Source organism: Syzygium oleosum, unplaced genomic scaffold (genome assembly GCF_021117445.2).
Source record: "Syzygium oleosum isolate NSW1041296 unplaced genomic scaffold, Sole_v2.1 Sole_v2.13, whole genome shotgun sequence".
Lineage (NCBI taxonomy): Eukaryota > Viridiplantae > Streptophyta > Magnoliopsida > Myrtales > Myrtaceae > Syzygium > Syzygium oleosum.
In genome coordinates this window covers 6,650,005-6,675,842 of record NW_026607497.1, presented here as the reverse complement: position 1 = coordinate 6,675,842, position 25,838 = coordinate 6,650,005, and the positions used below count along the sequence as shown (strand labels likewise).

The 25,838-nt window shown below is 42.7% G+C and overlaps 4 protein-coding genes across 8 annotated transcripts; 1 reads left to right on the top strand and 3 right to left on the bottom strand.

The window, feature by feature from the left end:
• Positions 1-251: 251 nt before the first annotated feature.
• On the top strand, positions 252-4,011 carry LOC115674968 (14-3-3 protein 7). The gene is made up of 7 exons (XM_030597507.2): positions 252-431; positions 1,456-1,762; positions 2,335-2,422; positions 2,559-2,668; positions 2,857-3,005; positions 3,493-3,527; positions 3,690-4,011. Exons 1-7 carry the CDS (start codon positions 365-367, stop codon positions 3,693-3,695), a joined length of 762 nt encoding a protein of 253 aa, XP_030453367.2. The 5' UTR covers positions 252-364; the 3' UTR covers positions 3,696-4,011.
• LOC115674966 (uncharacterized) lies at positions 3,977-6,551 on the bottom strand. The gene is made up of 6 exons (XM_056317157.1): positions 6,088-6,551; positions 5,401-5,739; positions 4,746-4,838; positions 4,569-4,636; positions 4,358-4,473; positions 3,977-4,259 (listed from the first exon to the last, which is right to left on the bottom strand). Exons 1-6 carry the CDS (start codon positions 6,400-6,402, stop codon positions 4,075-4,077), a joined length of 1,116 nt encoding a protein of 371 aa, XP_056173132.1. The 5' UTR covers positions 6,403-6,551; the 3' UTR covers positions 3,977-4,074.
• Positions 6,552-8,677: 2,126 nt separating this feature from the next.
• On the bottom strand, positions 8,678-13,533 carry LOC115675075 (probable protein phosphatase 2C 10). Of its 5 annotated transcripts, XM_030597688.2 has the most exons (6): positions 13,214-13,353; positions 12,940-13,091; positions 12,232-12,468; positions 11,850-12,126; positions 9,371-9,525; positions 8,678-9,238 (listed from the first exon to the last, which is right to left on the bottom strand). In XM_030597688.2, exons 2-6 carry the CDS (start codon positions 12,967-12,969, stop codon positions 9,098-9,100), a joined length of 840 nt encoding a protein of 279 aa, XP_030453548.1. In that variant the 5' UTR covers positions 12,970-13,091; positions 13,214-13,353; the 3' UTR covers positions 8,678-9,097. The 5 variants fall into 5 exon arrangements, with proteins under 5 accessions (XP_030453548.1, XP_056173265.1, XP_030453547.1 ...); XM_056317290.1 differs by lacking the exon at positions 12,940-13,091 and having other exon boundaries at positions 13,214-13,533; XM_030597687.2 differs by having other exon boundaries at positions 12,940-13,356.
• Positions 13,534-16,962: 3,429 nt separating this feature from the next.
• LOC115674953 (cryptochrome-1) lies at positions 16,963-22,516 on the bottom strand. The gene is made up of 5 exons (XM_030597481.2): positions 21,812-22,516; positions 20,945-21,163; positions 19,395-20,101; positions 17,731-18,533; positions 16,963-17,340 (listed from the first exon to the last, which is right to left on the bottom strand). Exons 1-5 carry the CDS (start codon positions 22,116-22,118, stop codon positions 17,337-17,339), a joined length of 2,040 nt encoding a protein of 679 aa, XP_030453341.1. The 5' UTR covers positions 22,119-22,516; the 3' UTR covers positions 16,963-17,336.
• Positions 22,517-25,838: the final 3,322 nt, after the last annotated feature.

Below are 25,838 nucleotides of genomic sequence, written 5' to 3'. Positions count from 1 at the left end.
CAACGATCAAAAGAGCATGACTAGGCGTTCATCCAACGGTGGGGCTTCTTCACCTAAAACACGCCCCAAAAGGCAAACCGCCCAATTCCACGGCCAAAGAACCAAGGCTGGCCGCTAGCTCTCGACGCACGAAAACCACCATCCCGAATCCAACGGCCACCACGGAGTGCAAAATTTTCCCCCTTTTCATCTCTTTAATTTCCCAATTTTTTTTTCGTCTTTTTTCGCAACCAGAGAAACGCAGCCAGAGCTAAAGAGAGCCGGTTACCCTCGCCCCAAAAAACCAGCGAGAGAACACATTTCCGTCACACAACACGCAGCTCACAGAGGTAGAGAGAGAAGAGAGAGAGAGCGAGAGAGAGAGATGGAGAGGGAGAGAGAGCAGCAGGTCTACTCGGCGAGGCTCGCGGAGCAAGCCGAGCGATACGACGGTTAGCTTCCCTCCTCCTCTTCTTCACTCGAGCACATCACGCGCTACTCGCCATTCGATCCGTTTTCCTCTTTTGCCGGATCTCCCGTGCACGGGATCGTCCTCTAGCTTCTCCTGCGGATCGGAGCGCTTCCGCGGATGCTTTTTTCCCGGCGTGTTCCGTTGTGGCTGGAGTTTCGTTGCGAATGCGCGAGTTCCGTTTCTGTTCCTTTCTTTGCTTGTGAGGTTGAGGTTGTTGTTGTTGTTGTTCGTCTGCTTTAGGTTTAGCTAGCGGGCGCGCGTGGGTGCTGGATTGGATGGCGTGTCGATTCTTCCGGCAGGGGAATCCGTGGCGGGCGGCCGTCCGTCCGTCCGTCCGTCCCCGCCGCGCCGCTAGGGGTAGCTTTTGGCTGATCGGACGTCGGCCGGCGGCCGGCGGGGAGGTTTTTGCGGCCTTTTCGTTTTTTTTTCTTTTTTGAGTCTTCTTCTAGGGTTCTCGTCTCCTCGCCGCGTGACCTGTTGCCGGAAGCCCCCCCCCCCCCCCCTCGCGTGGTTTCTCCATTTCGTGCGGTGATTCGTCGTCTCGGTTTCGTTTGCGAGCGTTGTTGCCTTGTTATGGGATGGAGTGTAATGTGAGGCGAACGGCTTTAGATACCTGACGAACGATTATTGATGGGGTTATTATTACTTTGCGAAGGCTACTGCATGTCCTCTTTTAAGATTTTGGTAAGCTCGTGGATTGGGAGGAGTCGGCGAACCCCAACTTCTCTCTGGGATGGTCTTCGTAGATATGCCCTTTTTAAATAGACAGTTGATCTACTGAAAGGCAAAGGAAGAGATGATAACTAGGATTTTATGTTCTCCAGACAAAAGTTATCGTCTTACAAATGATGGAACGCGCCCGAGGTTTCAGTTAGATTACCGGTTTTGCTTAAACAACCAGATCCCTCTTTTGCAATATCTTTATTTAGGGATTTCATTTCACCAATAAATGTATAATTGTGAGTTGTGAGGTCTCTTATTTGTTTCACCCCCTTTTGTTGCAGAGATGGTTGAGTCGATGAAGCAAGTGGCTAAGCTAGATGTGGAACTGACTGTTGAGGAGCGAAATCTGTTATCTGTTGGGTATAAGAATGTGATTGGTGCGAGAAGGGCATCGTGGCGGATTTTATCTTCCATCGAACAGAAGGAGGAGGCCAAGGGCAACGAGCAGAATGCGAAGAGGATAAAGGACTACAGGCAAAGGGTTGAAGATGAGCTCATGAAGATCTGCAGTGACATTCTCTCAGTCATTGATAAGCATCTTATCCCATCCTCCTCAAGTGGAGAATCAACTGTTTTCTACTATAAGATGTGAGGAATTCTCCATTTAAGCTCCCTCCCCTTCCGTGTCTCCATGTCACGTGCTGAAAATGAAGGTCAACTGGGCTGTAACAGCACAGTGAAAACATGGTTATGATGCATGGAATCAACCAAGCACACATGAGGGAAACCTGGATACGCTGGGGGGAAACATGGGAATATGTAGATATACACACATTTATTCATAATTTTTTCTCTTGCCATGTGTAACGCACCGACCCCTGTATTGCATGAGCAGAATTGGAAATTTCTGGAGCTAAAAAGGTGACTGATCTTTGGACAGTGGCAAGGATAGTCATTTGCGATTTAATACCTTTTGACTTCATGTTACAATGTCCGAAGGAAACAGTTATTTTGATTCTTATATTTATCGACACTATGGGTTCGATTATGTATCTTCTGTTTTTAAGGCTGGCAAAGTGCATACTGGGATCCTTCTCCCTAAGTGATAGCCAATGAACCAGATTTTAGAGTTTCCTCGTCATGTTTTCATTGGGTTGTTGACTTGCAGGCTATAAATAGTTTCTTTTTCTTCTAATGTTTATTGTTTCCTAATTTGGCAGGAAAGGTGATTATTATCGTTACCTTGCTGAATTCAAAGCTGGTGATGACCGCAAAGAAGCTGCTGATCAGTCGCTTAAGGCATATGAGGTGGGTGCTCCTCTGTGTGGTTCATAAAGTCTGAGGCTCCTGTTGGTTTCATTTGTCTCATTCGTCACTGTTTCCTCGGTTTTTTCCATTTTCCATCCTCTTAAAATGAAGTGCCTATTTTTGGCTCAATATGCAGGCTGCCAGTTCCACTGCTTCAACAGATTTGCCTCCAACTCACCCTATCAGACTTGGACTGGCTTTGAATTTCTCCGTCTTCTATTATGAAATCATGAACTCGCCAGAAAGGTTGATGTGCATGCTTCTTTGAATCTGTGTGTTTCTTGGGCATATTTTTGCTGCATGTGCATACGTGATGGCAGGGCTAGCTTCTATATTTGTGGAAGCAATAGCGTGGTCGAAGAAGCATGGGCTCACACATTCAGAAGAAACAAATTTTAGTTTAGATAACTGAGATCTAATTCTTTGACGGGCAGGGCATGCCATCTGGCCAAACAAGCTTTTGATGAGGCTATTGCGGAACTCGATAGCCTAAATGAAGAGTCCTATAAGGACAGTACTCTCATTATGCAGCTTCTTAGGGACAATCTTACGCTATGGACCTCAGATTTGCCCGAAGAAGGAGGTGAACGTCTCGTCAACCCCTCCCTTTTGTAGAATGTCGAATTCTTGCAGTCATAAACTAAATGGATTGGCAATACCAACTTTTCTAGACGATACGGCCATATTTAGGTGGCTAAAGAACTGTAACGGTAGTTGAGCTGTTAATGATATCAGGAACCACTGCATTTTAAGAGGACTATTTTCTCAGGAGGGGTCTTATTGCTTTGTTAACATGGCAAAAGAATCGATTTTTGAGGACCTGCTTGTCAATTGAATATCCACGACTTTTTGTCTCTTGGACTGTTTTGATGGAGAATATCTTCCTGCAGTTATTCCATTTGCAACATTCTCTCTTTCTTAAATATTATACGCAAGATATTCCTGTTCATAGATTTCTATATCCGTTTTGCTAGAAAATGGGTTGTTTATAAAACATGTCTCTTCTCAAGCTTTTGATCTGGTACCCAAGCATAACAAATGTGTTAACCTTTTTTTTCTGAAATTGACAGGCGAGCAATCTAAAGTTGTTGAACCTCAGGCAGAGGTAAGGAAGTCATACACATGCGCAACTTATCTTTAAATTATACGCTCTTGAAAATTTGGTGCTGCTTTTAGTATATATTTATTTGTCACTTCTCATGTCGGAGGTGACAGAGCTTTTAGTACATTTCTGTGTTTATGCCGCGTCTCTTAAACTTTTATGCAGAGTTAATTGGGCAAAGTAGATGATTCCTGATGATTTCAATTCTTTGGGGGACATTGAGGCTGGCAAGGGCAGGAGTCATGGTCTTGTGTGATGGTGCAGTTAGTAGACTGTTGGTCTGTATTTACTTGTTCAACAGAATGCTTCTCCACGGTATTGTGTTGTTTGTGCTTGTGACACGATTGAATTCTGCTATCTTTGTTCTTTAAACAAGGAGGCCTTTTCTCAGATTGTTTGTATCTGTGGAGTGAATGCCATTGTGAATCCAGAATGGTAAAATATTACATGAGTTAGAGGAGAATGGAAGATGCCGTCTTGTATACAATTCATAACCGATTCTTTTCCTTGGATCTGTGAGGGATTGCCTCCAGATAAATGCACCTTAGGGTCACGAATGGATCATAAACCAAAGAATTGATTCGAATGGCCTGTGGATGTCCTCGGCACAATTAGTCCATGCTTGTGAAGGAGCATCTGTTGTCTTCGTCTTCGGATCACTACCACTATCGCTTGTTCTCTTTTCTGTAGTGCATTTCTCACTTTCAGAATCCGGTGATGAGCTTGCTGGAGGAGGCTGCTGATCAACTAGGAACGTCTTCAACAGCTTGTAGAACTCTTTTCTGTAGTGCGTTTCTCACTTTCAGAATCCGGTGATGAGCTTGCTGGAGGAGGCTGCTGATCAACGAGGAACATCTTCAACAGCTTGCAGAACTCTTTCGGTTTCTCCACGTTGAAGGCGTGTCCTGTATCCTTGACGACCACGACATGCGCATTGTCTCCTATATGCCTACGGTAAGAAAGACTCGGGGGGTTCAGCCCGAGACTAAACTCGCAATAGTGTTAGTTGGAGAAAGATTTTGGAGAGATGAAGGGAAAACTTGCCTCTTTAGCCTGTGACCCAGCTGTAATGGGAAGACATGGTCATGCTCTCCCCAGATTATCAACGTGGGCTGCAGTATCAATTGGCACGATTACGTTTATGCAACTTTCTAATGCGCGGGAGCATTAACAAGAACCGAGAAGGTAAAGACAATAAGGAAAAGGGGAAAGAAGTATAACCTGGGTGATTTTTGGGATTTCGGAGATTTTACGATTCCTTGGGATTGCTCGAACCAAGTCTCTCTTCTCTTCAATGTAATCAGCGCACATTGCCTGTCGATATCCGCGCACGTAAATTTTCAGGCGAAGAAGAACGACAGATCCACGACCCATAGCGAGGTAAGAATCTCAGTTCGCGCAATGCCTTCATCAACATATCTTTAAACAGCATGATATTCGCGTGCTAGTATATCTAGTGCGACTGGCTGCTACGCTTGACCTGCCGGCCAGCTGCAACTATCACTGTCCTAATTAAGCTTAGAGCCCACCTACTCGATCGAATATATCACCTATTGCTCGGGCACTGTTCTGTCTTTATCATCGACCGATGCTACTCTAGTGCTCTCCCTCCATAGCAAATGAACACCTTATCCTTCCACCACCAAATTTGGTACCTCAGTAATAAGTGGGTCGCACCGTCTCTCGTTAAATCGTGAATTCTACACATGCAAATTGCAATATGGACACTAGATTGATTAGGCACTACCTGCAGCTGAAGATCAGATCTAGAAAACGAATCCCGCCAATTCATCCACAACCACAACAGAAGAGGAAGACATTGACACACTTAACCGAGTGCTGGTCTTGCATGAGATAAAGAGAGAGAGAGTCTCACATCAATGAAATCACTGAGCAAGCAAGAAGGAATCAGCCCGAGAGGAGGATGCCGGGAGAGCGTGTAGCCCATCAACTCCCTGAGCCTCGCCGGCGTATGCGGCACGAGGATCGTCACCGCCTCCTCCAGGTCACTCACGCTCAGCACCCCCTCCTTCAAGTCTTTCTCCTCTATGCACACGGCGGCGCAGCATATCACCAGCCTCTCCACCGCCACCGCCGCCTCCTCCTCCATGGACTGCGCAGCCATGCTGTACCCTACAAAACCCCCATAGCTCAGCCCCACGAGGCTCAGCCGCCGCACCGAATGCGACTCCATGACCCGCATCAGGCACCGCGCCTAGGAAGGGCTCATTCGTTACATTTATGGAATCAGATTTTGATAAATTCGAACATGATGAATCTAAAACAATTGCACAATCAAATATACAGCAATCAAACATCCACCCTAAAAGCTAAAGTCTCTAGAAGGGCCGATAATGATTCCACGATCAATCTTTATTTACTCCTCCATCACGATCAATCCTCCCTCTATAGTCCCAAGGCAAAATCAAAGCCTAAACGTGCTCCGTGTCGGTTCCAAGTTATCAAATTTAAAACTCTTGCACCCGCAACGTTCTCTAGAACTCTTAAAGACATCTGAATCTTCACACGACGGGAGGAAGGGACGGGGGTCGATGGTATTTACCTGGAAGGAGTCGGAGCGGTCGGGGCGGGAGGTGGAGGAGTCGCCGAAGAAGAGGAGGTCGGGGATGAAGAGGTTGAAGTGAGGGGCGAGGTGGGGGAGGACGTCGGCCCACTGCCAGAGGGCGTTGGCGCCGAGGCCGTGGATGAGGAGGAGGTCGGGCTTGGCCGGGGATCGGGCCTTGGGGACCCAGCAGTGGACGACGGTGCCGCCGCCGTCGCGGAGGTCGGTGAGGGCGGAGCGGAGGCCGGACTTGGCGAACGCGAAGCGGTAGCACCAGTTCCTGGACTCCGTCAGGCTGAAGCACCGGCGGGACATCTGCGACGACGCAGCGCGCGTGCTCAGCTGCTGCTGCTGCTGCTGCTTCCTGTGGCCGGAGGAGAGAGAGAAGTGATTGAAATGCAGAAGAAGAAGACGAAGACGACAGACATTCTGGAACGTTGTGGTACACGTGGGCAGTCGCGGTGTGTGACGAAGCCGAGAGGTAAGTACTAAATAGATAATTCCCTAACAATCATATGTCTTATGTTAAAATAATAGGTCACTTTTTCCTCCTCTTCTGGGTGGTTTTTTTTTTTAAAACTTATTTCTCTAATTAAATGAGTTATAATCGTAGACATCACTCGCTTTTAGTTTTAGTTAAGTTTGCGTGCGAATGATGTTCGTAGCTTGTGACTTATAGCTTGTGACTCAATAATCAGATTAGTGGTTCGAGGAGATTTACTTCAATCTGAGACGGAGAACATATAAGCCTTGATTAAGCTAGTGTATCGGTTGATTTTTGTAAAATCATGCTGAATGTTAAATACGAATTGTTGCTTAAAACCCTATTTATAATCCGTCACATCATATTTCGTCCGATGGATAATTGCACGAGTGGCATTCTCCTTCTCGAATATTTTCCACCTATCGAGTCAATAATGTATTTACGGTACATGACTGAACACTTCTCTTCGCATGTAAGCTGGTACTACACGCGCAATTGTGGACGGAACAGCACTAATAACGATATAACATTCCAATAGAAATTAGCAAGAGTGTGCTAGGTTTCGAACGCTTGATCCGTGTTCTGCTACCATGTCGGAAAAATCGTTTTTTTTTTATAAAAAAAAGATGAAGACATCAGTAAACAAGCCAATAATATGCGGCCAATGAAATATTTATAGCATATGACCAGACATAGTTAAGAGGCGGGGGTAAAGATCACCATGGTATAGTTTGGTTTCGATCGATTAGGAAATGCACCGGACACACATTTCTTTTGTTGTTTCAGCTAAATCGAATGTATCTAACTCTATCTCCTAGATGTGATCCATAAGCAATGACCAATATGGAAATATTGCAGTGACAAAGGTCCAAATTGGATGAAGATCTAAGCTCTTTTCAATACGCAATTAATCGACCAACTCTATGCATCGATCTCTTCTGTGCAGTCAAGTCTTGGGGCTGTTGAGTCGGTGAATGGTAGCAATTCAAAGAAGAATTCATGTTAGATCATCTAACATGAATTCTTCCATTATAGATCAGCACTCACCTACCATCACCATCAGCCCCCAAACGTAGCAAGTCTTTGCTGAATGGCTAGCCCGAGTAGCTAACACGTCGTTTGGATGCGGCGGATTCTGCGTAATAATTGCAATGTCTTCTGCTCACGGGGATTTGCGTGCATCCGAGGAGATTAGTCAACCCAAAAAATTCGAATGGCTCACGTTATCTAGAAAAAGGGTGTTCCAGTGGTCTGCCTGCACAATTCAGCTTGCATTGATAACTGCGAAAGTGAAGTTTGGCTTGTTCACCTGTTTCTCTGTTCAGCTCAACCCCACGCAAATATCAACTAGAATTTTTCCATGACATAACACCCTTAAAGTACGCATCTTGCAGACCTCAGATCTTTATGAGCGACCATTTCAGCCTACCAAAACCGTTGGAACGACAAGATGTGATGAGAGGGAAGGTGGACAAGTGCAGGTCCTTTAAGGGGCAATCCCAGCTGTAGATTTAAGGAGCCAGGCCCACATTGTCCCCAGGAGAATGCAATCATATGTGGGCATAAGTCAAAGTTCCAATTTAAGCAGAAACTGGTCCGTAGAAGCTACTAACATGCCTTCCGCTGTTAGAATTTCGAGTTGAACACCTCAAGGACCAGTTGTAATCTATCAATGCCTGTCTATCTTCATGAACATTATACGCCAAGCCTTGAGAGAATTTTGGTACTTTCGGAGCATTGCTGGCTGCAAGCTCTATCAGAATACATTTGATCGAACGAAAATGGGGCAGCTCATAACAGTTGAAGTTCGGAGATTGGTTGGATAGATGGTCATGTAATCAGATTGCATCTAAACTTCCACTCCAAAAACGGTTGGATCTGTATTGCTTCCCAGAGTCTTTTTCTTCCCCTCTCCTTTTCAGGCTCGTTGTAAAAACTTAACTGTAATCTGCTGAGGAATCTCCAATTCATAGCTGCAGTCTGCTTCAAACAATGTAGCTAGAGCAAATGGGAAACCGGTTTTTCAAAAGCTTAAATTATCAGGAAGAGGACCGACAAAGTAAAGATAACCAACAAAGAATAGACAGCATATTCGACAAACAGTCAAGTAAACGACTTGAATTTCAGATTTGAAGGAGACTTTCCCAATACAAATATGACAATCAGAGGAACATCTATTAGTCCTTCAATCACAAGCAAATACAAGTCTAATCCTCCGGACAAAATCTGTCCTCTTTCCTAGGTTCAGAAATATGCAACAGATTTAAAAAAGAAAAGGAGAGAAATCCTCCGGCACCAGAACCAACTTCACCATAAAATAAAGAATGTAATATACAGCAGAAACCTTTCTGCACCTGCTTGATCCCTTGCCAATTCCGCACCCTTCAAGAGATTGGCAAAAGGAGCTAATTGGGCCGAGAATACGATCCACAATCACTTAAATCATACCAATCCTTCACAAACAGTGAAAATCTCTCATCTGTTGGTATGTACTGAAGCTGCCGAGCAGTTTAATATCAGACTGTATCAACCTCTAAATCTGACGACTACACAAGATATGTCATCTCGGCTGTCCCTTCTCAAAGCTTCCGCAGTCAACTCTTTAGCTGCCTTTTCTGGATCTTTGATCCTTCTAGCAATATCAACTGCCTCTTGATTATTCATCACCTGAATCAACAATGTCCCCGAATCAATAAGAATTTAGCTCTCAACTGATAAGTCAACTCAACGGAGAATTTTCAGGTGTCGACATTTGTAATAATTCTTTGTTATCTAATGCATTATTATTTGTAAACTTGCCTTCCAAAGACCATCACTTGCAAGGATTAATACATCCATATTGACATCCACATTGACGATTCTAACGTCAGGGTCCGAGCGTAAATGTGACTTCAGGCTCTTGTCTCCAAAAGCACGAGAAACTGCCAGCTGTCCGTTAACTCTAGGGACATCCCCTGGTAGAGTGAAAATTTAAGCTAAGGATCTCTGCAATATCCAAGCTCATTTGTGCCGTAGAAGAATCATCGAATGTAAAAAGGTACCACTTTATTCAGTTGCAATTTAACAAGGAAAATATAAGAGAGATCAAAATAAGACAAGTGCTTGCAAGACATGAGCCGGATCCCTTTGCATTGTCAATTACGCATGATTCACACACATTCGACACTCATATGATCACACGACAATCGAAACTGTTGATAAGACCATTTCACTCTACTTATTTCATAATGATGAATACTACAATCTCCAAACTCAAATTCGATGATGTAGATGTGGTTCCATTCATCATGCTTTCAAGTCCAATGAAAAATAGATTGTCAAGCACCGCTATCAATGTGACTGAGTAACATCCAGATGGAATATAAAGGCTTGACGCTTACACTTATCCCAATATCACAAACCTATGACATTACTGCTATAGTCTCTCTTTTTTAGATACATGCCACTGTACATCTTATGCTCAATAACTAGCTATTCCAAGTTACCAAAATCAATACCGAAGGTCAAAACTTATAGCAAACTACAAATACGAAACACAGAAAAGGCACAACATAAATTCGATTATCAAAACAAGGCAGCTAGATCCATTATGCTATCAGTCTTTATTTGTGAAGTGCATGGCCCGCAGTAGCCATGCTCCGAAAATAGTCCTTCAACCGCAGTGGGTGTCTCTAGCAATAAAGCCGTCAGCAGAAGCCAAGAAAATCCCTATTTCAACACAATCTTCACCGCACATTGGAATAAATACAATTCTTCATCAGACTTATAATCGTGCCGAAAACTTGAATAAGCCATCAGCAGGAGGCCATCGGTATATGTAGAAAGCACCAACTAGAACAGATAGGCTCAGGCAATGTATCAACTTGTGCACTTGCAACTTCGTCTACGCAGTTCATGGATGAGTATGAAATGCAGCGTGAACAGAGTAGAAAAGTTAAGCAAGTTCCAAGGTCGTACAGACACAAATTGAAGCAGCCTAAACCATGAAAGGAAAATCATGGATTGATAACTGAGACATCAAGCTATCATGCCAAGTGGCAGAGTAGTCCAAAATATGTTGAGCCTGGAAGGAAATTAGTCTACACAAACTTACGAGTTAATGGACAGCTTCTAGTTTGGATACCCCAGCACAGCAGGCAGCAAATGTAACTTCTAGCTCTTCACGCATATGCTTAAGATTACAACTACTATAAGTATCTCTCTCATGAAAAATTCCCTATATGCAGTAACAGGCTATCATGAATATACCAAAGAGCATGAAGGTCTAGAGCGTGCTTTAGAATTGTCGCCAAGCAATTGCTCTCTTTTGTCCTAAAAGCATACAACTGACTCTGTGAAGTGTTGCTGAATCAATATTTGGGTCTCGACTAGTAAGTGAAGATTAAACAGACACAACAGCAGCCTGAGAAGCTGGTTGTTTTCTTCATCAGCTCTCTGCAGGCCAAGAGAAACAAGTAGAAAGCAGCACATGCCTAGGGTTGATTGTTATGATATCCCAAAAGAAGAAGTTACTCCCGCATCGTCGTTTACTATTCCATTGTACTCCATTCTAGCTTCGGTTCATGAAGCATGGAAAGACATGCCATCTTCTCATTCTTAGAGAAAAAGGTTCTAGATGAAATTTTCTACAACTCCAAAGCAGCAGACATCTGCTAATTCAAAATGATAAAACAGGAGCCTTCAGAAACTAGGCTCAAGAGATTCAAGTATTTAATTTGTTTTCATTCGTGGAGATTTGAATATTAATTTTTCTTCACAAACTGGGAAAGCAACTAAACATATTAAAGTATTCCTCAGTGCAATCAATAAGGACAGAGTTATTCCTCCTTGAAATAAAAAAACACATTAATTGATTAGGACATTAATAAACACAAATTGATCTTGCATATATCACCCCAATCAAAATCAGCTAGACTAACAACAATCAAAATAACTGTTTCCTATTAGAACCTCACGCGAACTGATTAATATGCACAAATTCCCATGCCTTTTGAATTTGACCAGTCTCAGTAAAGTTTCTTTTGGAACAAGAAGCTCCAGATAGTTTCCCGCTCGAGTTTCATGAGATTTGTAACAGCGCAATTTAGAAATTAGGAGATTTTGCATGGTGGATTCGGTCATGAATACAGCATAAATGCCTTAAATCAAAATATTCTAAGAACCAAGAAGCTAATCATTGAGAGATTTTGAGCCATCAATTGCTTATGAAAGCATCATTTAAGCATACAGGAAAAAAAGCACATCTTGAACCATGAACAGCAAGGTTGCTAGGAGAAACCTGGCATGTTCGAGACAAAGCCACCTCTATGTTCAATGCTCCCTCTTTCTGTACTGGGTTCATGATCAATACTCATCTGTAGAGCTCGACCCCCTCTTGAGAGAACTGCTCGTGAATCTCCAACATTAGCAACCAATAGTCGTTGGCCATTTATCAGTATTGCCGTCACAGCAGTCGAACCACCACGTCCCAAGTCTGAACTACTGGAGAGAATCGCCTCGTCTGTCTTCTCATAAGCTTTCGAAATAGACTTATTAGGGTCGACCCAGAACTCTTCCTGTAAGGTCGATGTTGAACAAGTAAAAGAACTAAGGATTGTGAGTGTGAAATAGCAAGAAACACGTAATATTAATCCTATTAGAGTCCGATCACTACAACCCACCTCCTTTAAGATGTTGGAAAACAAATGCTTTTGCAGGTACATGGGGACCTTGTCCCCCAAATGGCCATCATATATAGCAAAAAGCCCCAACTCATGCCCTTTCTTTTGCATGAACTTGGCAACATGATAGTCCTCCATGGGATGATTGGCTTTCCCTTTTACTAGGCTGAAACCATACTTGATCAGCCCTTCAATGTTTCTTCCTTTACCAGAAGCAGAGGATTGAACTCCTGCACGCTAATGTCCGAAAATTAAGGAAAGAATCAATCTCCGAAAGTGCTATAGTGCAACGATAGCCGAACAATTGGTAAGTAATAGGACAATAGGTAGATATATCTTGAGCGGGCTTTGAAAAATCTAGAAGTAATCTTCACAGTTGATTGCTAGGTTTTAAATCCAGCTCTCCATTCTTCCACAGAGCACAATCATACAAAAGTAACCAAGTCTCTTCTGACTCGCACACTGTCAAAGGGTATCCAACTAAAACCTTAAACAGCTAGACGAGGGCTATAAACCCTGTAGACGAACAATATTTATTCCTTATATAGATTTTAACCATAGAAATTCTAGTGATAACTGGTAACTACATGTAAAGTAGACACAGAAGTACTCAATTGGATTGTACACATACTCTGGACGTGTACACACAAAAACAGAAAGCAAAACAACAGAGGCTAAGAAGCTAATAACATCAGTTTAGATCAATACCTGAGACTTGAAACAGCATAACCTCGCCATCCAAAAGAAACCCCCCCAAGACAAGACAACAAAAAGGGCCCTCTGTTCAGCTGAATTCACAGCATCACTCCCCTGTTCCCACCACCAAATTGGGCAGCACGAAAAACTCCAACCCCAAGAAACTGCCCAATCATGATCGTCAGAGATCAAAATAAAGAAAGAGATTTTGAGCACCTCCAAACAAAACTCGAGAACCACACGAAGCAAAAAGCAATGGAAATCAACAGGACAGGAAATTAAGAACCTGCTTCCTCAAACTTTTCAACAGCTGTCGACAGTTCCTCTTATGAAGAGAACAGGGCTCCTGCCGATACCTCTGTGAAACAAAGCGGAGGAAACAAACACATACAAAAGCACAAAACCGAGGGGAGAGAAGGGAATCTGAAGGGTGCGGGTACGGCTTTTGGGGGGGTGCGCGCGCGCGTGTTGGTATGTAAAACCGTTTTGGGAGAGCCTTCCCCTGAGATTGAAAAGAACAAGAATAAAGAGCAAAAGGTTGCCAGAAAGCAGGCTCCGTTATGCCGTTTGACTTTGCTCCCCTTCTCTTTTTCCACTTTTTCGTGTCCGGGCCTCTTTAATACTCATCCCAACCACGTATCCATAGCTCGAGTTCGATCACAGTTGTCAAACACAAATCAATGTGAGAGATTATCTGCGGCACATAGTTACATTACATGATTATTTTAATCGATTACAATGGACCCCATAAAACAAAATTATCACATTTTACAACGTCCCACGCTCAATTACCGCACAATATTGCATGATAGAAAATTATGGAAACATATATTATATTTGCAGTCCAAAATAACTCGACGAGAATATAGAAACATGGTCGGTCGGAATCGGGTTCGAATAAAGAAGACGAACACGGTCATCGCTCAACAAACCATATGTTGGTTTCGAGGTTCGTGTTTTCGTTTTCCCGGGTCTCCCTTATTCCCCGTTTTTGGGTAAATACCCTCTTTACTTTCAAGCACAGCTCTATCTCAGAGTACGATCCGTTGACCGAACGTTTCTCACCAGCGCACCGCCCGCATCCAGCATGTTCACATTAGATTGCGGATCAACTCGCGCGTCCTCAACTCTGTCATACCGTGACTGCATCATCTTCCTATCGAAATTGACCGCACGGGAAGCTTTTTACCACGTTCCTAGAATTCAACCTTACTTAGCGCACGTTATACGTCTGCTGTTGTCGTACGTCCTCAGCTTCCCCCCACGAAGGAAGAAACCAAGTGCGCCTCTATCGCGCACAAAAAGTCAACATCTTCTTCTTCGGTCAGAATCCAGCTAATTCAACTTCAGATGTCGGCGGGAGCTCTCGAATTCGGACACGCCCTGATGAATGAATCGAATCGCGGTCCTCGCGGTCTGATTTCATGCACGCCAATGTTTAAAATTTGGGCCTCACGATTCAAAGTTCTTGTTCTTTTTAAAGGAGGGATGGTACGTAAGGTGTGAGGTAGCAGCCCAAGTTCTCAATGTGTTGGCCAACCGTGCGGTTTTTTAATCATCTGGGTATGCGATTGAGATTCCGAATTTGGAATTGTCAACAAGTGTGGTCTTGACCTCAAGGGCTCCCCTCCTCTTCAGTCCACCCTAGCTGACCCCTTGAAGGCGGGGTCGGAAGCGCGTTTCGGGGCCATTTCAAGCACTCGATCGGTTCCTATCGGCATTAGGCGCGACTGTTCTCTTGTCCAGTGCTCTCGAGACGACTGAGAGAGCGTGTAAGGACGACGGATGATTCGAACCGAGGACTTCCGGAAAGAGGGACTCGAAGAATTTTACTCGGCTAGGAGCTTGATTATTGTAAAAGCAATTTGGATTCGAGAAAAAGATCTACTTGCCAATTCAAAGCGATTAGACATTGTCGTGTTAGTGAATGAAACGTGCAATCGAGACCAACGGAGATGAGACAATTCCATGTTGTCCCGTCACTGGGGTTTAAAGGCAAGTTAGCGGGCGGGCGGGACGGACTTGGTCAAGCACACGATTAAGGATTAAGAAAATAAATCCTCTTTTCGGTCTCGTAATCAAAACTCACGTGGCAAGCAAAGTCAACGGGTCGACCCGTATTCGGTCTCCCTCCTGTGCCCGCAATTAAATGCGCTTGCGTTCTTACCCGACAACCCCGAATTGATATATGCGGGTGCGCGGCCTTTTCCAACCTTCGTGCATGTATTCTGTGCATGCGAAAGACTGGCTTTCGTTTGTTCTTGTTTTATCCATTCATTCAGGTCAGGCGATACATTCCGACTCTCGTCTCGACGGTTCTATATCATCGCTGTTGAGAAACGAGGACGATGAAGACGTATTTTGGGGCAATTTTTTCATCTTATGTTTTTTTCTCTCCCTTCACTTTGTACATATATGCATTTATCATACAAAAGATAAAAAAGAAAGAATAAACAAGATTACAGCGATTACACTCTCCTACTTTATCTCCGAGTATCCTTGATTGAATCAATTCAAATCAAGGTTAAAGATAAAATCGTATCTTTCTCCAACAATCGCTTCATCTCATAATGACTAAGAAAGGTAACATGATAAGAAAAGAGATGTAATTTGTCGGGGAAATCCTCGACAGGATATTTTCATTAGGTGTTTCGGGAGTATCGTTTTTCGGTGTAATCTTAGCCGACATGTGAGACTGTCGGCTAAGAGTACAGGACTCTTTGCTTCTGGGGGGCATCTATAGTTATTACTAAGTGAAGGGGGGGCCGATTTGATTTGAAAGCAAGTCGGCACCATTTGGTTTCATGGCCTCCACCTTAAGAGATGTTCATTCAGTGTATCTTGTTCATGTCGGTCGAGCCAGACAAAGGTCGTCCCGTCGTACCAAGTTCTGAGAAGTTTCCCACCAGATTGCTTCGTGATCGACATGCAACAGGTGATTCCCATGCGATGAGCGCAAGACAGATAACTAATGACCAGGGAGGGAGAAAACATTGGGTTCAATTCCAGGTCATGGAACTCAGGTCGATCGATCCGTCTCCGAATCGAATCACCGGTTGACGTGGTTTATGCTATAAACGGTCGACCTCCAGTTCCTCGACTGCTTTCCTGCATGCATGAAATCTTGTGTCTGTTAAGTATAATCCGACATTGCTTAAATATGTAATTATAATGTGCCTTATAGACATGCGGTCTCCTTCCACTTACTGGCGTTAGTTTTTAGGTTGGACATTTTAACGTAACATCAAGGCCTGGAACAAGATTTCGAATTGCGGCACCTGCTCTCAAACTTATTGCTCGTGATGGGTTCACAACTACAATCTTTGCAAGTACACCCTCATCCGAGGTTTTTACTTGGTACTTTCCTGAATTCTAGTACGATAATCCTCCAATGAGTAGGGTATAAGTGAGATGTTTATGCAAATCCCGTCACTAAAAATACATCATGAGCTCAGGATGAGAAGGATATTGGTGTTGTTGTCTTATCTCTGTGTGTACGTATGTGCGCGTGTGCAAGTATTAAGCTTTGATATTGATTTTGCCTGTAGTGATCTCGGGACGAAAAATGCGGCGGTCGATCAGTCCTAGAGTCGCTAATTGATGCTACTAGAGAGAGACAGCTATCCAGTTATACTGTCATCTGAGAAAAATTAGCACTGGGAGGGACTATGAACAGCCAAAAAAGAAATTCTGAATGAGGAAATAACACGACGCAGAGGCACGAGAATGTATCCGCTTTGCGACACGACAAGCGATCGCCTGTAAATCCATCACGAAATGACATCCTTTCGCTTAATAGCAGGTAATTAAGATGGTTTTAGTGTTGTCTCACGTTACAGCACTTTTTTTCTCGACTAGCTACTGGGGTTTGGGCATGCAGAGACCAACTGAAGACCCAAATCATGAAATCATCTGTTTTCTTTTTCACATGCCGATCCCTCGATAACAAAGAGGAGTTATGATAACAAATTATATCCTCCCTCAGATCAAGTTAACGGCGAAGACCACCAGATGATGATAGGTGTAACTATGAACTGAAGAGAAAGCACAAACTTGGTTTTATTAGGGGCCCATATGTCCGTGTTATGACAACTCTCTCCAGCTATGAGAACAAGACATACTATACACAACGGCTTCATACATTTTTCGTCAAACGAACAAATTCCATATATAGTACAAGAGGAAAAGGAAAAAAAAAAGAAAAGGACAGACCACCAGCTGCCTGGAACAATTTTGGACGTCCAAGGTGTAGCTTGAGAGGTTAAATTGCTGGTCAGGTCGAACCGATAGAGAGAGAAGCAGTGCCATATGATATGTACTCGGGACTTCTACGTCTTTCTCGTGCCCCTTTTGGATTAGGCCACGGCCATCTCTATGATATCTCCTCATGTTTCTTGTGTATTAAATAGTCACCTGTTACGAGAATGTAGAGTGTCTCAGAAGTTTCACAAGCTGGAGAAGCAGCCAAAAACTTTAGCAAATACTTCTCCACCACGCGGGGAAGCATACCTAATATTCTTTCAGAAACTCAAACTTGCAAGATTAGTGGCTCCTCGAAGAGAACTTGACTATCAAAGATAAGGGGACTTTACAGCAAACAATATACGCCAGTAACACAACCCAATATCTAATGGCACACATAACTTTTAGCAGGATCATCAACAAGAGAGATTATTAGAGTTCTTTTGTCCAACAGTGTCAAATCCACTTATTATAACTAAGCAGAAACTCTCTGGGGGACATTCTCATATGAAAAATGGGCTGTTGCAGCAATCTCAGGTATGATTAAAGTTCAACTCTTACCCAGTTTGAGATAACCGCCTCAAATTAATTATTTGATGGGATTGCGGATGCCTTTGTAAAAAAGCCGAACTATTGCCAATTCCATTTTCGTCGCCCACGATTTGGTCAGAGAAGCTAGAAGCTGAGGGCGACCAAACTGGAACGACTCCTCCATCCCTCTCTCTCCTGCTAGCGCTCGAAGACTCTGCAGTGGAATCTTCAGCATCATTATGTAGCCCAGGTGAAAAGTTATACATTGGTCGGGTGTTGTTTGGTCGAAGTTCTCGGAAAACCCCCTCATTTAACGTGTCTCTTCTTGGTTCTTCATTCAAATTTACATTTGCAGGCACTTCTGCTCTAGTGTCACCTACGGAGTTTTGAATACCAGAAGAAGTCTCGTCTTCGTACGCTCTAACCAGAGAAGTTATGCTCGGAACCATTTGATCCTCGTAACGGCGAACTGGACCTGGTGGGTTGTTCTGCATAGTTTCGTGATTTTCCTCCATTTGTATATCTTCAGGAAAAGCGATCAGAGCTGATTCAGCTGAGTCTCCTAGCCCTTCCTCAGTTCCATTCTCTATAGCGGCTCTTGATGTTGCTTCGTGCTGCCACATAATTGAAAGTGCATCTTGCAACCTCACTTTGGCCGCATCTATACTTACAATAGGGAGAGGATAATTTGATCCAAGCTCAATTCCAGCAGCTTGAAGAACAGATTCAGGTGCATTCCATGGATGGTGTATCCATTCAGTTGGTAGTCTGGCCAGTTCAGGAAGCCATCGTCGTACATATTCTCCATTTGGGTCAAACTTGTAACCTTCAAACTGCAGAAGAACTGGAGATTAGCCATTTGGACCCCATTAAACAATTCAAAAAAAAAATGTATAACTAATGCCCAACGAAAGCAGTAAGGGAAAAATTTGGTATTAAGTTAAACATGAGCTCTATCTTGGCCAGATGGGAACAGTAGTATGCCGAAGTCACCAGCTTTTGCTTCATGGTTTCATTAATTCATCATGTTTCAGTTTCAGTCAATGGAGTTATTACACTGCTTCGGCAGCGATGGCATGGTGAAAGAGAACGAATGGTCTAAGCAAGGAGATCACACTGAACAATTAGGAGGTATGCAAAGTCTAGTACATCTAAACACTTGAAATATGTTGGGACGTTCAAACCAAATAAATAGAAACTCCTTTCTATTTTGGGAAATGTGGCTTCGTCGCATACTAATCACTCAAAAAGTATCCTAAAATGCTACAGCATCAGTGATATGACATTGAGTAAGAGAGAAAGGACATCATGATAAAAACCGCACTGCAGCTGATCTCACTGATAAAATATCAGAGTGAGGAGCATATTACATATCGTAAACAAAAAATTAAGTTCCATACTATGACGAAAAAGTTCAATTTTTATGGATTCTACATAGTCAGTGTTGGGATATTCTAAAAAGACCTATATTTATATTATTGTGTAATGACCTAAGTACTTTCTGATCCCTTATTTCTTCTCACGCTCACATGTCTCTCTCTCTTGAGCCTCTTCCCCCTTCTCCCTCTATATTTGTTCACTTGGCCATCCACGACAGCTTAAGTTAAAGTTGCAATGTTGGCCTTCATGTAGATCAATGAAGTCAAGTAACTTAGAGATTTATGCCAATGTGCAACTGGTAGTAGCATTAGTACCTGTGGATTATCAATGCGGTCAAGCTCACGACCATCAGGGATTGTACCAGATATGTACTGCCATCCAAGGGCATCGCTTTCTAGATCCGCATCCAAGAGGGTGTCCCAGAAGTACTTCATTCCCCATCTCCATGGAAGCTGCAAAACCTTCACAAAAAAGCTCGAAACCACTACTCTAATACGATCATGGAGCCACCCTGTAGCCCACAATTCCCTCATGCCGGCATCGACTAGTGGATACCCAGTTCTGCCTTGTCTCCACACCTTAAAATACCCCTCATCCACAACCCACGGGAAGTACTTGAGGTGTCCAAGGAGAGGCCTTTCATGGCTGTAAGGATGGTTAAAGCTCATGTACCTCGAGTACTCTCGTAGACCGATAGATTTAAGGAACAAGTTCACGCTCTCTTCACCAGCCTTGTTCCCCTCATTCGCCCACAAAACCTGCTTGATGCGAACCAGGTGAAAGACTTTCCTCACGCTAACTTCTCCGAAGTGCAAGTGAGGAGAGAGAAATGAGGTTGTAGCACTGTCAGCCTTCCTGCGGTTTTTAGAGTACTCTATAAGTGGTCCATTAATAAATGTTGTCAGAGCCTTATCAGCATTGCTCCACCCAGGGGACCAAGCACGGGCAAGAAGCGCATTGCTTCCTTTCTCGGATTCGTCTTCAAACACCAAAGCTTCTGAAGGACATTTTGATACGTCACCTAAACAAAGGGTGTGAAAATTTTAGCATAAACAAGTGTGCCAATTGTAGGTCAGGAATTGAGGTAGGGTGGTTATACAAAACTCATGAAGAGAGCTTATGTTGGGAAAACTAAGGCGAAAATGGAAGAATGCAACCCTCTCAGACATGGCAACCAGTTGCTCCCCTCCTTTCACCCTCCTTCAGTCTAGAAATGATGGATTTATTGTCAAAATAAGATATGACAACATGGATTAATCATGAAGTTTTGTTTCATTTAGTCAACGCCACCTCTCTGTATAATTGAAAAAACAAAACATCAGCACTCAGCTAAGTTGCAAATTGTCGCTAGTTGTCTTCCTGATGATGGGAAAATTGACTGGACCTCAATGTTGACCAATCAAAACAGAAAGACTCTAATGTAATCTTCATGAAGAAAGTGGACTAGGTTCTGCTCTCATATCCTGAGCATTCCAGTATGGAAAGAAGGCAAACATTTACTCTGCAATTTGACAAGGACAAATCTACCTGAGAAATGGTTCAATCACCAGAAGAAAATTCTATGATCTTAAGCTATGTAGCAGCGTGTCAGGATACAGAAGTATAATAAAAATATGCCGCTGTGAATTTTCTCTGGTATGTTTTGAGAACTTCCTGAACTAAAGATTGACGTCCTATTTAAAAGCTCAAGCTTGTACTTGGAGATGACATCATCATACATCCACCAGGTTTACCAAAATTTTGGATATAGACGTCCTCAAGTATGGTTTGATATATATAGTTTATGCCAAACTATTTTCCACAAGTGCATATTGCAGAGTGTCTCTAAAATATATAGAACAGAAACAACAGATATAGAACGAACCTGAAATTATTCTCATTGGAGGAAGTAGTGGGGCTTCTGGATCATAAGGCATGCTGAGGCATTTCTCCCAGAAACCAGCAAAAGTTGTGAATGGATGGCCTTGATCATCATTTACTTCCCACGGTTCATAGAGCAAGTCCGCATTGAACGAGCGTACATTTACGCCTTGGGCAGTCAAAACCTCCTTTGCTCTGTGATCTCTGACAAGTGACATGGGATCTGAATGCATCGAACTTATCAGTAAATGCCAAAAGCAATAGCACTGCCACAGTACCACTAGACTAATTCTGAAAGCAATCAGATATTCAAAGCAGCAGAGAACACTTCCTTGAGGAAACTAAATTTCGTCTTGTTGATCTAATGATTTGCTCAGGAGCTTAATGGGTTGCCTGGAAAAATGATGAAAAGATGCAGAATCAACTAGGAGACTGAATTTGACACCCGTTGACAGGAAAAATCCAGCTTCGTCAACAACGGATTCTCAATTCTCGTCATTCAAATATTACAAGAGCTAGTACCCAGTAGAACAGACAAGCTCAACTCTTTTCATTATATGCCGCCAGAGTAGAAACTTCACAAGTCCATCCTATTCCTTTATGAACCAGCTTTAGTTATTATCGTCACCGTGAAATCCAACAAATATCAACATAATCAGTTAAACTGGTTGAACATCGTATTTCTACTGTACACAACGAACTAAAAGTCCAAAACCCCCTTCCACAAGGCAAAACAAGAAAAGCAACAAGGCATGCTCCGCACACCCGATCAAAGTTATGCGCAAGACCCACAAACAGAAAAATGATCACAAAGAGGCAATTCTTCAATCACAATTATAGACACACACCCAAATTGAAAAGAAGCACTAACCATATAAGTGGTTAAAGAAGAGCTGAGTAGCCCCAGTGGACTTAACAAGCTCAAGGAGGGAGGAGACACTGTCGGTGGATCTCTTGGTGATGAGGCAAGTGCCAAGGCTCCTGAGGGAAGAGTCAAGGTAAGCCAGGCTCTGCTTCAGCCACCACCTCGAAACCCTACCAGGGTAATATGCGCCTTCCTCTTCAGGTGCCCAGATGAACACAGCTAGCACAGAACCTGACCTCACCCCAGCCGCTAGTGCAGGATTGTCCTCAACCCTCAGATCTCTCCTGAACCACACTATGCTACACCCAGACATGTCTCTTCTTCACATCCACAATCACAGCATAAGAAGACCCGACCGTGACCACCAACCTCTGCGAAAATTTCTCCAACTCTCACCTGTTCAGCTATGAAGCATAGCTTACCTCTTTGGGAATGTTAGCTGACCTTATCTTGATCCCTTTGCACGTGCAACTTTGCTATTATGAGCAGGGGGACGCTTAACATAGCAATAACCAAGAAATGACTAAAAGAAACAGTTTTCTTTAATGGGTATCTCTGATTCTAAGGAGAGATGATGCTACCCTTGCTCCTGCAATTTGGGTGAACAATTTTTTGTTCTCTTTCCAGGAATTCGGGCAGAAAATAATTCTGGCGGTGTTTCTACTTTCAACCCAAGAACCTATGGAGAGAGAGGCTGGGGACACAGAGATTTGGACAGTGACTGAAGGGGATTGGTTAATGGGAGTGGGAATACATCCAAATTGACAGGCAAATTGCAGCCACAACTTTTCTTTTCTCCTTTTCAAGATTTTTCTTTTTTAATTTTACCCTTATCCTATGCAAAGAAAACAGGTCCCTCCCGTCTCTCCAGTTGCTCCTATAGGCTATAGCCGTTATCTTTGACAGGGTGGAAATATTTTCCGAATCTAAAAAGGAAACTGACAGAAAAATTTGTCGTCTATTTATATTATTGCGCATTGCAAATAGATACTTGAGCCCAACGTCTGGCCGCCTTCAACATGTTAGACATGCCTAGGGCTTTGATCTTGTGAGCTCTTGCGTTAACCTCTCTCTTCCATGAATATGGCACGGCCAGGGGAAGGATTCTTGGCAACAAAAGCCATCACTTTTTCTTTCATCCATGCAAGATCTTTGATAAAGAATGTCGAAATTACCGTTTGAGTTCATGTCGAAAATATGATCTCGATTTCATTATAGTTCATGACTAAATTTTTATAATATGAAAAGAATTAAAAATTTAAGGATAATATTGCATATTAAATCGGAGTCTAGGAACTATTAGTATTGTTTTCGCTTGTAATTACTCTATGCGCTCTTATGGGATGAGGTGAATGATCACCTTGGCTTTGTTTTCTCAACTTCTTTTTTATCATTTTCTTTTCAAGTCTTGCCCTTTTCTTTTCTTTACTTAACATAAAACATAACATGAGTCATTCGCTATTGATGTCAGCTAATAAGTAGTAAAGAATCTAAAATTAGGGTACAGTCGCGCAACAAATAACAAAGTACGTCAGCCGTCAAATTGGGAATAAACATTTAACGTTACCTCGTGATCGCCATTTAAAGAAACAAATCTTAATTTGTATGGTTTTGAGATAGTAGTGCCTCAATATTGGGATTACAAGAAATTTCTTATTCAAAATTCAATCGGGTACTTGAAATTTTTTCTTGTTCAATGTAGTACAAATTACGTAAGCTAACACCATCTAGTTTTTCAACGAAAACGTCGCGTTGAGCCAAATTGGAAGTTTAGATACCTGATTAAAAGGGAAGTGTAGATACTCGATTGAACATCAAGCAAAAGTTAATGTACTTCCGGTGTTGTCGACCTTATCATCTCTACAAAAACAATGACAGAAAGCAGATGTAGGACTTCTAAAGAGACCGATTTAACATGCAAGCCCGTCTGTAGCATATGTAGGTTATTAGGGCTTGTTTTTTCTGACTGTTTTTTGTTTGGAAGTATAAGATTACTTACATCAGCTTTCTCGCAAAAATAAAAAAGTAATTTGCTTCTTGACATGACTGCAAATGATTTTAGCAATTTAAATGCTCGTGTCCATGGAATTCTAAAGACTAAGGGACGTTCAGGGTTAAATAAAAGCCAAAAAATCAAATTTAAATTCGATAAGCACTCTACCCAAACCCCCAGCCAACCCCACACTACTTCGCCATAAAAGATGGTCATCATAGGTGTTACCTATCGAAATTAAGCATGCCTTTAAAAGATTTCATCGCTAATCTTGATCGGATGTCAGGATCCCGGGGATGTAAAATTTTCAGAGGATGTTCCTTCTTCTTAGGGAAAATAAAGATACAGAGGGAATTGGGAGGATTACTAAAAAAGTTCTAAAGCTATTATAATTAGGCAAATTAAGTTCTAAACCATTTTTTGATCAATTGAGTCATAAATCTTTTTTGTATTTGTGCCAATTTAGTCCATCTGATTACATTTAGCTGGCTGGCACTGACATGAACGTCGACCATTCTACGTGGCGTGGACAGTGCTAACGTGAATAATTTTTTAATAATATTATAATAATTTTCAAATTATTTATTTATTCTTTTCTTTTCTTTCTCTTTCTTTTTTTTTTTTGTCTTTCTTCCCTTGGTCAGCGAGGTCAACCTCGCCGTCGTTGGGTGTGACTCCTTGCCCATGATGGTGAGGGCGAGCTCGACCTCGCCCAGTGTTGGGCAAGGCTTGACCTCACCCATGACGGCGGCCCTAGCCTCTGGCCGATTGCCGGACCTTGGCAACTGGTCCGACGATTGACCAGAGGAAGAAAGAAAGAAAGAAAAAAAAGAAGAGAAAGAAAAGAAAAAAGAAATAAAAAGTTCGAAAAATACTAACAGATTATTAAAATTTATTCACGCCAGCGTCGACCGCGCCACATAAGACGGCGCCACGTAAGATGGTTAGCGTCCATGTTGACGCTGGTCGACCAAAATTGGCTGGATGGTTTGAATTGGCATAAATGCAGCAGGACTCGATTGGTAAAAAGAAAAAAAAAGTTTAGAATTAAATTGATATAATTGCAATAGATTTATGGCTCTTTTGGTAATTTTCTCGAATTGGAGGTGCAAGGCGTGTGAGTATCGACACGTTAAAATAAGGAATACATCTATGGGGCTCGTTGTCACAGGCCGTGGGGGACCCTGTAGGAGCTTCGGCTCCTCTTCTGTGATGAGATTAATTCTTGACCAAAACACCAAATATCAACGGAAGACTCCTGTCGAGCTAGTATAGTATGGAGAGGGAAACACCCAATTATCCGCGCATGTGCGATCTCTACGATGAGCCCTTGTCATGAAGAATGAAACGATGTTCGACAAAGATGTCGATTGGTGATTGGTGTCGGTACGACTGTCTTGAAATGGTACATAACAAGTAAGAAGAGGTCATGTTTGATTTATGATCGGCCACGGTACGATTGTCTGTAAAGGGTACGTAATCGCTCGTGACACGAGCGATCCACCATAGATTCCCGAAACATCGCCCTCATCGTCCGTGTTCCCTCTCGGGCCGAAACCAACCCCCATTAAATTGGGGCATTTGTCGTATGAACACAACAGTTACTCGCTTGTCATTCTCGTGCACCTGTGTTCCAACATGATTTCTTTTAAATGTCGGCACCATTTCGCTACTTCATTTCCTGAACAGAATTAGATCTTTTCTTCGTACCGCTATGTTTCGAAAGAGTTGGTAAAGGTCGGAAAACTATCGATCAAACAAAAAAAAAACCATATCACCGATCGCTTGATTTTCCAGTTTATTTTTTTGCGGTTTGCAAATTGCCCACTTTACCGATCTTTATGCGAGTGACTTACTAAGTTTTTTTCTTATTGAATTACCAAATAATTTTGAGTTACCAACTCCTATTTAATTGCTTACCACCGTTTATTTATTTACCGGTGTTACAACTTTTATTTGGATTAATTATCAATGTTTATTTGGTTTTTTTTTTAAATATTGCCAACTTCTTTGTTCTGTGATAAAAAAAAACTTCTCTTA

Coding starts and splice junctions, on each gene's coding strand:
- LOC115675075 (XM_030597687.2), bottom strand. CDS start 12,969: ATGGCGAGGTTATGCTGTTTCAAGTCTCAG. Junction 12,127..12,231: donor TTTCCAACATCTTAAAGGAG/GTGGGTTGTAGT, acceptor TCGACCTTACAG/GAAGAGTTCTGGGTCGACCC. Junction 9,526..11,849: donor CTTTGTCTCGAACATGCCAG/GTTTCTCCTAGC, acceptor TCACTCTACCAG/GGGATGTCCCTAGAGTTAAC.
- LOC115674966 (XM_056317157.1), bottom strand. CDS start 6,402: ATGTCCCGCCGGTGCTTCAGCCTGACGGAGTCCAGGAACTGGTGCTAC. Junction 4,637..4,745: donor AAATCCCAAAAATCACCCAG/GTTATACTTCTT, acceptor TTGATACTGCAG/CCCACGTTGATAATCTGGGG. Junction 4,474..4,568: donor CTGGGTCACAGGCTAAAGAG/GCAAGTTTTCCC, acceptor TTCTTACCGTAG/GCATATAGGAGACAATGCGC.
- LOC115674968 (XM_030597507.2), top strand. CDS start 365: ATGGAGAGGGAGAGAGAGCAGCAGGTCTACTCGGCGAGGCTCGCGGAG. Junction 2,669..2,856: donor ATCATGAACTCGCCAGAAAG/GTTGATGTGCAT, acceptor TTTGACGGGCAG/GGCATGCCATCTGGCCAAAC. Junction 3,006..3,492: donor AGATTTGCCCGAAGAAGGAG/GTGAACGTCTCG, acceptor TGAAATTGACAG/GCGAGCAATCTAAAGTTGTT.
- LOC115674953 (XM_030597481.2), bottom strand. CDS start 22,118: ATGTCTGGGTGTAGCATAGTGTGGTTCAGGAGAGATCTGAGGGTTGAG. Junction 20,102..20,944: donor TCCAATGAGAATAATTTCAG/GTTCGTTCTATA, acceptor CCCTTTGTTTAG/GTGACGTATCAAAATGTCCT. Junction 18,534..19,394: donor ACCGCATTGATAATCCACAG/GTACTAATGCTA, acceptor GTTCTTCTGCAG/TTTGAAGGTTACAAGTTTGA.